Genomic DNA, 12,849 nt, shown 5'->3' with positions numbered 1-12,849 from the left:
GTTGATTTCTAAATATTCATTTTGAATGATTTATAAGTTTTTAATAAGTTTTGTTTGGTGTAAATGTTATAATGTTGTAGTGTTTTGATTTTATTAAAAGCTATAGTGTTTTTCATATTATTTGTTATTTGTTTTATATACAAACCGACATATGTTTTATCTATAATTTTCACAACTTAAAACGTTCTATAAAATCATCAAAAGTTGTAGTATTTATTTTTTCATACTATTTTGTTTTTTATATATAGAAATCAATATATGTTTGATATATAATTTACACAACAAAAAATGGTTTATAAAATCATGAATTAATAGGGGAAATAACTAATGATATAAATTTATTAAAACTTATAAAACTAACATGTTAACTATAGAGTTTATTTTGCTATTAAGATTGGTTTTACATGTATAAATATTAAATCATAATTTGTTAAATATTATTAATTTAATTAAATACTTATATTCACGCGCAACGCGCGGGGATACGACTAGTATATATATATATATATATATATATATATATATATATATATATATATATAGAGAGAGAGAGAGAGAGAGAGAAAGAGAGAGACGTCAAATAGAAAGAGGTTGTTAGGCTAAGAGAGAGTCGCAAAAGAGAATAAGATATATATATATATATATATATATATATATATATATATATATATATATATATATATATATATATATATATATAGAGTCGCATTCTCTTTTGCGACTCTCTATATATATATATATATATATATATATATATATATATATATATATATATATATATATATATATATATATATATATATATAGAGAGAGTCGCAAAAGAGAATAAGAGTTTGGCATGCTATATCTAGGGTTCAAGTTCAACAATTCGTTGTTGAGCATCATTAGGCGTGATTATGGAGTAAGGTCCAAAGTGTGTAATGTTGTTGGCACCAATGTTAGAAATGAGAATTATGAAAAAAAAAATTAAACATAAATAATAATATAACATTGTAATTAAAGTATTAAATAATAGTATATAAATATAAAATTAATTGTAATTAAAGTATTAAATAATAGTATATAAATATAAAATTAATTATATATTTAATTTAAGTGGGTTAGTTGGTTGAAAACAATTGATAATTTTATAACCAAGTCAACCGATTTATTTAAATAAGTTAGACACATTGAAGTGTTTAAATAAAATAGGTTGAAAAATTCATCTCAATCTACTATCCTTTTTGTCGATTCTAGTAAGAGGATTAGATGTATTATGTAACATTTATAATCAATTTATTGAATTAGTGAGCTATTTTTCTACATTTCTACTTACATAAGAAACTCATACCATTATGTTTCAACGAAGATTTTTCTTTATGACCATAATCGCCGGTTCATTGATTTTCAAGGTTTTGTACGGAAAAAAAAGGCTTTAAATATAATTGTTTTATATATAAGTAAAATTTATTAATACTATGATAATATTTGACATGATAGAATGTCACTAACTATATTAGTAAATAGGATTAAAAACAGAAAACTATTCATTTGCAAATAATTAGCGGAGATAATTCACGACTAAATTATGTCGGAGGCCATTTGATTCCAAACGGATTAGTGAACGAAAATTTCCTACGACTATCTCCATCTGCAACCTAACCCAACCCAAATTTTCTATTAAAAAATTAAGTTTTTCTTCCTTCCACCTAACCCAATCCAACAAATTTTTCAGTCCATTAACAATCCAACTTAAACCAACTATTTATTATAAATAAAAAATTAAAATTAAATAGGAAATATATCGATATTATACTCTATTTAAAGAGAACTTTTTTTTTTATAAAATTTAGTATTTATTGCTAATTTTATTGAGATAATATATAATGTATAAATTACAAATCAATAAAAAATAGAATATAACGTATAAAAGAAAAAAGAAAAGAAATTGAGTGAGCGGTGGCCTAATTCACTGTTAATCATTTAATTTTTATTTTTTTATTTAAAAAATTGGTAACCAGATTGCTTAAAACCCTCCAATGGGGTAGCCTACTATGTAAGATTCTTTTGGGCTCATTGATGACACAGTCAAAGAGGGCCATGGCCGATCATTTTTTGCTTTTTAATATGCAAATTCCGAAGCCCAGCATTTTTAGATCCAGAAAATTATTTAGTTTTATTTCCTTTAAGCTAAAAAGCAGGGCGAATCAGTTTCCACATTTTTTACTTTTAGTTTGTTTATCTCACCAACCATATGGGATTCACACGCACTCCCATTATATCTAATTTTCGTAAGTTGTATTTATTCGCAGAAATTTTTGAAAAACTTGGCATATGACATGTTTAATTATGATATTCCAACAAATAATAGGTTCTAAAGGGTGACTGATCGTGATATATAATCTTGAAAAAATTTAAAAGTGAAATGCTATTATATTTTTTTGATAAGAATTAATCTAAATTACATTTCGAACCGTGATTTTATAAAAGAAGTTCCGTTTGAATCACGGTTTTGATTTTATAAAAGAAGTTCCGTTTATTTTGTTTTTATGAAATAGATTATATATATTTAGCAAACAATTATTTATGTACATAACATTTTGTTTTCGCAAGAAAAAAGTTATCCATACATATATAAACTTATACTTGATCATAATCAAGTACCCAAAAGCTTCCACCAATGGTCGTTCTTGTGATTAAAGAAAATCAGTTATCCAATCTTATGAGCTTCACATGTTTCACTTAGCTGTTTGACTGGTGTTTCTCCATCCTTCTGTCATGACCCATTGCCCATTTGCCAGTTGCAAATCGATCATGAGTAGACTGAGGTTTACATTTGACCTAATCATGCCAATAGATTACTGCTTCCGTTGCACCAAATACAAGTCGTTAAATGAAAAAAAAGAAATTATTCTTTTAAACCCCCATCATCACCATAATTAGTTATTTCGTCAAACTTGAACCATGATGATGAAACAAATGTATACTAACAATCTTCGCAACTTGCTTCTCAACTGGTTTAAACTAAAAGCAACAAGACCATGTGCGTGACATGCATGGAGAAAAAAAAAAGTTAAAAGCAAAAGAAAAAGAGGAGAGGAACTCCATGGAGGGTACAAAGGGGCGGCTTTCCACAACAAACTACCCGCAAAAACGAGCAGAATGAAGAATATATCAACCTTCCCAACAGGTGCATCAGTTGATGGAAACAATGAAGAAGAAAAACGAGCTATCGCATTGTATCAAGCAAGAGAAGAAGAGATACAGATGAAGAAGATGCAAGTGAAGGAAAAGGTCGAGTTTCAGTTAGGTCGTGCAAAAGAAGAGACCAGACGTCTGGCTCAAGTTTGGGAAGTAAGCTCGAGAAACCTAAGTACCAACATAACTAACCTAATGAAGATAACATCACCATTCACCACCATGATCGTACGTGATGATCTAACGCTAAGCTGTTTTTGTCTCTTTCTTTGCATGAATACAAGGATATCAAGCTTTTGACAGATCCCACGAGAAAAGACGTGATAATCGTGCGAAAGAAGATAGATATGGCTAACCGAGAGCTGAGATCACTGGGACAAAGTTGTCACAAGAAGGTATGAAACTAGGCTGTAAAATGTTGATATAATGTGAAATACAATCCGAAAAGATGGCAAGAATTAAGGGTGACCTCTGAAAACAGGAGAAAGAGTATAGAGAAGCAATGGAGGTATTACACCAGAAAAATGTCGAAAGGAATCAACTTACAATCACTCTAGTTGAGGTAAAACAAGTAATTCAAGTAATAGTTGAATGAATCAAATTTGATTCAGCCAACTTTTTTGTGTAATGTTTAACTATTCATTGGAATTTTTGTAGTTGGTGAAACAAAGTGAGAAAGCGAGGATGAAGAAGTTGGAGGAGCTAAACAAGATCTTAGATCCTTCAGGATGATTATCTACCTGTAACAAGTTATCTTCTGATCTTGAATAATCCTTAGCTGATTTATTTGTGTTATGCGTCATTGAAATTATTACTTGGTTGAGTTTGTGAACGGTTTGACATTTTTAAAGTAAATTAGAGATCTTGAGTTTGAATTCCTTTTTAGGTCATAACACACGATCATTAAGAATCAATACCGACACCTAGAGGGAGTCAAACACAAAATTTTTATATATACTTATAAAAATATTTTTACTTGCATTATACTAATTTCCATTACTTTTTAATTTCTTTCTAATAATTATTATAAATTATTTAATAATATTAAATTAATGTAAAAACTAAATTCTAATTATAAATTAACTAAACTACAATATTAAAATATCATATTTTACATCTATTTAGAAAATTATGACTTTAACTTTTTAACATATTATAATTAACTTATTAGTTTAGATATGTTATCGTATGTGAGCAATTGTCATTTTTAAATCACAACTTTTGTATAATTTATGATTTTATGTAAAATAGTTAAATTATATATTAATTTCAATATAATGTTAAACGGTTAACTTAAATTAAAATTTCAGTTAAACTTAAAAAAAACGAAAGACTATTTTATAAATAGTTAAAAGTTGTAAATTATAATGTTAAACCTAAATTGTAATTCTAAATTAACAAAGAAAATCATGAAACTATTTTTTTTATAATCATTAAAAATTTTCAAATAATTAACTTAAAAATAACTTACAATAAGAATAGTTAAAAATAATATTATAGAAAAAATTATAATGGTATCTTTATAAACAAAAAACAATGTTTGTTATTTTAAATAATTACAATAAAAAAACTAACACTATTCATCAAATAAAATTTTAAAAAGTTAAATTTCTGAATCCAAATTAAAATAATTACGAGTTTCCAAATACGTTATTTTAAATAACTTACAACAACAATAGTTAAAAGTAACATTATATACAAAAATTATATTGTTACCTTTAAAAACAAAAACAAAGTTTGATGTTTTAAATAATTACAATGATAAAAATTAAAATCTTAAGCAAATAAACTTTTTAAAATTAACTAATCATAATAACAACTATAAATATCATTAAATCATATATTATATTTAATTTTATTCATGAACAACCCGCAAGTAGATACCATTGAGACAAGATGTCTACATTTTCATAAAAATCAAAACAAACAGTGTTTATACTAACTGATTATAAGATTTATTATATAAGAGCTAACAACATCATTGATATATTTAAAAACATATATTTGTAAAGATTTCAAATATTGTTGTATTCTGCGCAACACATATATTCGTCTAGTGTTGTTTTATAACTTATAAGACAAGTATATATCCTAGTTTTAAGGAATCGAAAATATAATCACTTGTGGTCCAATGCGTTAATTTCAATCTCCAAAGGATCCTGAATTAGACTTCATCATCAATAACTCAATGATTTGATATTATATTAGTGATTGTATATACTTGAATTGTTTTATATTTGTCCTGTTTCCATGTATATCTCTTGGCATGGACAGTACCTATATGAAATACCACATCCCTAGAGGGGGAAATTCAGCAGAAACAAACATGGTATGACTAAAACCTAAAGCCGAGTTACTTCCATGGCCAAGAGCTTTTGTTTTCGCACAAAAAGAACTATGAAATGTTCTATTTTCGTAAAAGTGTGCCAAAGCTAGACCATAATCTCTATTTACACTCATGAGATGGATAGGATGATAAAATATTAGCTTTTGAAAGGTTTAACATGTTGTAACCAATTTTTGTGAATTTTCACCGCAACTTTGGCAAAATAATCAAATGGTCAAATGGGGACCACCTATGTTTCTCTTCCTATTCTCTTTCATCTCGCCAAGAAGCTAGTGGGCATAGAAGAACTGAGAGGCTTAGCGTCTGGGTAAGGAGGGTAAGGAATGGTGTCGAAGACATGGCAAGAGAGTTTGCGAGTGAGCTGGCGAGCCACTCCCTGCAGCCTAAGTATGCACTCAACACTATTTAATTTGTATTATATCATCGTTTAAATTTGCATTGGCACTTGTGCTTATTCTAATTATTATGCTAAATGATAGGTGACGTTATAATCAACAGCATAACACTTAGTTCTAGAACTTGTTTGTCGGATACCGACATAATATGATATTTTCAGATTTTACATACACACTACAACAAAAGACCCTTATTCCGACGACATATAGTATCCCTATGCCGACAACATGTCGTCGAGAAAGCTTATACTGACGAAAAGTCGTCGTTATAAATTCGCCGGTACAGTCTTGTCGGTGGAAGTCGAAAAAATTCGTCGGGATAAACCCCAATACGGACGACAAGTCATGGGAAAAGGGTCGTCGGAAGTGATTTTCGAGGAAAAAAAGTTTTATTATTTACTTTTAAAGAACAACTTGTCGTCGATATAGAGACAATCTATATCAACGGCCTATCGTCGGGACACATTGACCTACTGCGACGACCCGTCGTGGGGAAAAGTGGGTAACAGTTTTTTTTCCATTTGAGCTATAGCAACGACTTGTCGTCTGTATAGGTCAAAACTATTTTTACAGTTAGGACTTATGTTGACGACATGTCGCCGGTATAGCCTAGCTTTTTAATATTTTTCACAAATTTTATTATATATACCAAACTTGTTTTTTAAAACAAATCCAAACAATATGCAGCGTAATGTCACACACTAAATAAGCATAATAAACCATCATAGTTCAAATTCAAGACTTAAAGTCTACTACATACCACAACAACAACAACAATAACAACAACAACAAAGTCTTCAACAAACATTGTTCAAATTAACATAAAATATCAATCACCACAATCTTCATCCTTCTCCTCAGTCTCATCGGTCTCGCTGGTTGGTTCGGAGGTATTTTGTGGAAACATATATGGAATGAATTGAAATTGTGGCATTGGTGGTGGTTGGAAGTTAGGAATTACGTCCGCCAAGGAGTTATTATCCCCTTTTTGCATTTGTTGCAAGTATTGTTGCATTTGTTGGGTTAATGCAACAAATTGGGTATTATCCCTATTTTGAGATTGGGTTTTGGAAGATTTAGAGGGAAGTCAATTTGGAATTAAATGATTGTTGGTTCTTGGTTCCTTCCAACTCCGCAAGTATGTCCGCGTCTCTCACCGAGGGCACGAGTAAGACAATGAGGATACATAGATTCTTTGTATTTGAAAGGAATATACTGCCAAAGACCTATAATAGAATAGAGTGGTACATTTGATGCCACTAAATTTGAGATCAAACACGTTAACATTTTGCGAGTTTTCCCTAGGAATCGATAGGTCTCCCTGTCGCTATCAATTCACACGGGTAAAAGATTCTCATTGTTGGCCCTATACATTGCATGCATATTTAAATTTCTTCCTTTGCCACATACTTATTTCAGGTTTGCTACATTGACACATATAATTGGAAATTTAGAAATTAGAACTTTAAAAATATAGGTCATAATTAAGAATTTCATGTAACCTACGAGATTCACAACTCGTTGCTATCTTGTATGTGCCCCCATGTGGACGTCTTTCCCCGCCATCTCTTACATGTCCCCTCGTGAAATGTGTTGCCATCTGTTTAATAAATATTTTAAACATTCAAAATATATAATAAACATACTTTAAACAAAACTAATAAACAAATATTATAAGCAATCAGAGTATCTAATAATCGTAACATACCGTTAATCATAACTATCACTAGAACAATATGTAACGCTCGTGTTTCTTGCTGGGCACTAACTAAATAATTAGGGTCAACAATTGTAACTAATTTAATATAATAAAGGGATAATGTAACATCCATAAAATTCAAGCCAATTTAAAACTTTTTCAACCAATTAAAAATCATTAGTTATTACAAAGTGTTTTCAAAATAGTTCATGTCAGAGTATCCCATAAATCAAAATCATAAAATATGAGGAGCTGTATGATCACGCCTTCGCCTTCCTGCGATCATCCGTAGTACCTGAAACCAAAACTAAAATTGTAAGCCCGAAGATTAATGAGGAGCTGTAAGCCCATACACACAACAATATACACATAAACACAAACAACATACTATGGGTCCAATCAATCATCGGGTTGGAATACCCCAGGCCCTCAACCATCTGGTTGGAATGCCAACATACTGCGGGTCTAGTCATCCTCGGGATGGTATACCCTCGGTCCACAACCATCGGGTTGGAATGCCCACATACTACGAGTCCAATCATCCTCGGGATGGAATACTCACGGCCCACAACCATCGGGTCGGAATGCCCATGTCTGTTAGCTTTCGTACAAAGCAGTTAAGCCTCAACCACCAATCAAACATGTGCACATATATCAGATAATCACATAACAGTCTATAGACAGGAAAACCGATCTAGCATATCATAACAGCATAATAACATCGTATCTACCAGGATACTAATCTAATAGATCATACTAGCATAACATCATCCTATCTACCAGGATACTGATCTAACAGATCATACTAGCATAACATATCAGGATAACAATCCAAAAGGGCCGGCCTTGGTGCCTTAGACCCTTGAGTATAGTGAGGAAAACTCACCTCATAATGTCGAACTGTAGTAATAAGATCAAACTCCCGAATCACTGTCACGAACTCAACCACCTATAACCACCAGAGGACCAAGTCCATAAGAATCCCAAATTACCAAAATACCCTCAAAAGTCCAACTGGTCAACCCTTGGTCAAAGTCAAAGTCAACGGTCAAAGTCAACAGTCCATGTTGACTCGACTCGTCGAGTGCAGCTAACAACTCGTCGAGTCCATACGTGTCCAAATATCGGGAAAACCCTAACTGACTCGTCAAGTCTTCTTACTGACTTGCCGAGTTCATGCAGGACCAATACAAGCAATCTTCATCCGACTCGTCGAGTCGGCCATGCGACTCGTCGAGTCCCTTCAGTCCATTTTTTATTCAGACGTTTTTAAGCTACCGCCAAAGATCCAAATTGCAGATCTAACCTCCTAGAGCATGGTTTCCACGTCAAGTTGCAAACTTTACGTACATGCATGGTCCTAAATGCCAAAACCAAGTTAAAGGAAAGGTTTAACCCAAAGAGAAGAACCCAAGCTTTCTAAATCTGATAACTTTATGGCTATAGGGAATTAGAGAAGTCCAGATCTGAAGTTACAACTTCAGTTCATGACCAATACCCGAAATGGTTCACATATATGCTAAAATGGCCCTAAACTTAAGCATGGAGAGATCTAGCTAGAGGGAAGTCAAGGTAACGAATTGTTACCTTCAAAATGATGCCAAGATGAAGTAGAGTTGGATCCATAAGCTTTTCTTTGCTCCAAGCTCCTTAGACTTCAAGCCTTCTTCACAAAACCACTTTCCAAGCTTCTTCACACACACAAATGGAGGGTATTCGAGATTAGGGTTTTCTGGACTCAAGGGGGACGGTAAGGGAGGCTGAGGGAGACTAATGACCCTTTAAATAGGGTGCAAAACCTTGAAAATTAGGGTTTCATTTTCCAGCTCCTACTCAACGAGTCAGGGTCCTCCGACTCGCCGAGTAGGTCCAATAATCCACGCGGGCTAACCCGCCTCTACACGACGAGTTGGGGCAACCAACTCATCGAGTAGGTCCATAAACATTTATATAAGGTTTTAAAACTTATACCTGGGATTCGGGGTGTCACAGTTCTCCCCCACTTGAACTAGACTTCGTCCTCGAAGTCTGCTGCGGTGAACAATTCTGGATAGTGCTCCCGCATCTCTGCCTCCGGCTCCCACGTCCACTCGGATCCCCTCCTGTGCTCCCACTGTACCTTTACCAGAGGTACTTCCTTGTTCTGTAGGACCTTTACCTTCTTCTAAAAAACGGCCACGGGCCTCTCCACGTAATTTAGGCGCTCATCAACCTGAATATCATCTAACGTCATTACCGCCTCCTCATCCGGTATAAACTTTCGTAACTGCGAAACGGGAAAAGTGCTGTGAATCTGACTGAGCTCCTCTGGGAGGTCCAGTCTATACGCCACCTTGCCAACCCTGGCAATGATCCTGAATGTTCCTATGTATCGGGGACCCAATTCCCCCTCTTCCTGAAGCGAATCACACCCTTCCAGGGTGAGACCTTTAGGAGTACCATGTCACCCACCTGGAACTCCAGCTCAGACCGACGTCTGTCAGCGTAACTCTTCTGCCGACTCTGAGCAGTCTATAACCACTGTATGATCTGTTGAATCATCTCGGTAGTCTGCAGGACTACCTCAGTCCGACTCATCACCCTGTAACCAACCTCGCCCCAATAGACCGGGGTGCGGCATCTCCGTCCATACAACAGCTCATAAGGTGGAGAACCAATGCTGGAGTGAAGGTTGTTGTTATAGTAGAACTCTGCAAGGGGTAGGTAGGAGTCCTAGCTCCCACCAAAGTCAATAACACAGGCTCTCAGCATATCCTCGAGAGTCTGTATGGTCCGTTCACTCTGGCCGTCTGTCTGCGGATGATAGGCTGTATTGAAGTGCAGCTACGTGCCTAGCTCCTCGTGGAACTTCTGCCTGAAACGGGAGGTAAAACGAACACCACTGTAACACCCAGAATCCATAAGGCTAATTAAAAGAAGAAAAACCCCAAGTAAAGAAGGTCTACTCGCCAAGTCCAAGGAAGATAACTCGACGAGTAGAAGCAAATCAAGGACGTGAGTGGAAGGACTTACTCACCGAGTCGGGGAGGACCAACTCAACGAGTTGGTCTGGGTTTGGGAAACCCTAAATCCGGGTTTTGTACCCTGTTTAAGCATCCTATTCCCCACCTTTCAGCCCCATTTTCCAGCCTCCATTGTCCAAACCCTAGATCTTAAACCCTAATACTATAGCGAGCCATTTTTTAGTGTTCTTGTGAGTGTTGAAGCTTGGGAAGGAAAGAGAAGTTTGGGGGAATCAAGAAGAAGCTAGTAGATCCAGAAACATCTTGCATTTCTCATCATTTCTGGGTAAGAAAGTCTCCACCTTGCTCATTGAGTACTTAGATCTTCTTAGCACCTTTTCTAGTGGGTTTTGGTCCAAGAAGCTTGACTCTTGGGATTTGAACGTCCCAAGAAAGGAACTCTTCAGATCTAGTGTCTAGAGGAACTCCCATGGCATAAAGGTGCCAACTTTATGGCCATGGAAGTCCCATGCAACCTCTAAGCCTCTATTTTGGTCTTTTTAGCTCCAAAAGGCCATGCATGTAGATAAAGCTCGAAGCTTTACATGATTTTCTTGCCCCTAGAGTCCAAATCTACAACCCCATGAGTTATCTTGCAGTTTTGGTGAAATTTGGATCAAGATCTAAGTCTTAAAGGACTAGGGTTTAAGCTATAGCCATTAAGTAAGAGTATTAACGAGTAAAGCTAGAAACTTTACCCTTAAAAGGACATTTTCAGTGTATGTGAGAAGTAGTAAGCTTAGATCTGAAGAGTAGGGGCTTAATCCATTAAGAAGGCCCAACAGACTGAGGAACTCGGTGAGTCCATGGAGGGACTCGACGAGTTGAGTTGGTTTGTCCCGATTTTGTACGGGAGGAACTCTGTGAGTATGTGCAGGGACTCGACGAGTTGGTCCGTGTTTTCGCGACTAGGAGTAGCAAGGGAACTCGGCGAGTCAGAAGGGTGACTCGACGAGTTGAGTCAACTCGGAGCGTTGACTTTGACTTTGATCAAGTTTGACCTAGTTTGACTTATCAAGGCATTTGGACAAGAGTATGTGAGGGGTGGAATGGTCTTCTACTCCAGTGAGGACTTATGGTTAAGTTATAAGAATCTAGGACTTATCTAAGTTGTATGATGATCGGTAGCTCGGGGAGTCGAGAGATCAGCAGTTCAGGGATCTGCCAGCTAGCAGCGAGGGGTTTATTCGTGGGATTCGGCGGTCAGCTTGTGAGGTGAGTCTCCTCACTATGCGTATGGGTCAGCTTGTGAGGTGAGTCTCCTCACTGTGTGTATAGGTTCGGGAAGTGTTCGTCTAATCTATAGGAGTTGTGTGCTCTTTGGGGTTTAGGCCAGAATAGAACACTAGCACGGGTAAGCACAAGTTTTCAGCAATTTGTTTATTAAAGAGTAAGAAGGATTGGGAATCCTTCAAATCTCATGTATTGCGAAGACTTAGTCGAATCTAAGTAGGGGAGAATCGCGCAGGTATTCAGGACAGGATCATGTATGAGACTGGGATGAGTTTCTCTTCTCCATCGAGGGAAATGGCGGCCCAGGTGGCTGTTTGGTTTGAGGGTTGTGTGAGTTTGGAGTTCGGTAAAATTTCCAAGCATGTGAATCGCGTCTTCTTGGTGCTTGATAGCAGAATTTGGGAAAGCAGGTTGGGGTACCAGTCATGAAGTGAGTTCAGTTGGGTATTCGGTCGAGTGCGTGCTCGACTCTGTGTGCGTTTCGAATTGATATATTAGGGGTAAGGCATTGGGATGTGGTTGTGTTAGGGCAAACGTGTTGTAAGACTACGAGGGAGCCGTAGCATTCACTAATGGTCAGTTAGGATGAAAGTGTTGTAAGACTACAGGGGATCCGTAGCATTTACTGATGGTCAGTAGGGTGAAAGTGTTATAAGACTACGGGGGAGCCGTAGCATTCACTAGCAGCCGGATAGTGTGGAAAGTGTTGTAAGACTGCGGGGGATCCGTAGCATTCACTAGCAGCTGGATAGTAGGGGAAGTGATGTAAGACTGCCGGGGGGGGGGGGTCGTAGCATTCATTAGCAGTCGGAAAGTGTTGTAAGACTACGGGGGAGCCGTAGCATTCACTAACAGTCGGATAGGGTGGGAAGTGTCGTCAGACTGCGGGATAGTCGTAGCATTCACGAATTCTTTCAGATAATTTAGGCTAGGGTAGGCCAGTTCGCAAGATTATGAGGAGGCCACAACTTAAATAGAATTAGGACCGGAGGTGAC

General features: G+C 35.8%; 1 protein-coding gene across 1 annotated transcript; it reads left to right on the top strand.

The window, feature by feature from the left end:
* The first annotated feature begins 3,115 nt into the window (after window positions 1-3,115).
* Window positions 3,116-4,052, top strand: LOC145134585 (uncharacterized). Its single transcript, XM_079069424.1, has 4 exons — window positions 3,116-3,333; window positions 3,462-3,572; window positions 3,659-3,739; window positions 3,835-4,052. Exons 1-4 carry the CDS (start codon window positions 3,142-3,144, stop codon window positions 3,907-3,909), a joined length of 459 nt encoding a protein of 152 aa, XP_078925550.1. The 5' UTR covers window positions 3,116-3,141; the 3' UTR covers window positions 3,910-4,052.
* The last annotated feature ends 8,797 nt before the right edge of the window (window positions 4,053-12,849 follow it).

The sequence above is a fragment of the Lactuca virosa genome, chromosome 8, assembly GCF_052849685.1.
Source record: "Lactuca virosa cultivar CGN04683 chromosome 8, Lactuca_virosa_CGN04683_v6, whole genome shotgun sequence".
NCBI classification, from domain to species: domain Eukaryota; kingdom Viridiplantae; phylum Streptophyta; class Magnoliopsida; order Asterales; family Asteraceae; genus Lactuca; species Lactuca virosa.
This window is presented reverse-complemented; position numbering and strand designations above follow the sequence as displayed.

Coding starts and splice junctions, on each gene's coding strand:
- LOC145134585 (XM_079069424.1), top strand. CDS start 3,142: ATGAAGAATATATCAACCTTCCCAACAGGTGCATCAGTTGATGGAAAC. Junction 3,573..3,658: donor GACAAAGTTGTCACAAGAAG/GTATGAAACTAG, acceptor CTCTGAAAACAG/GAGAAAGAGTATAGAGAAGC. Junction 3,740..3,834: donor TTACAATCACTCTAGTTGAG/GTAAAACAAGTA, acceptor GAATTTTTGTAG/TTGGTGAAACAAAGTGAGAA.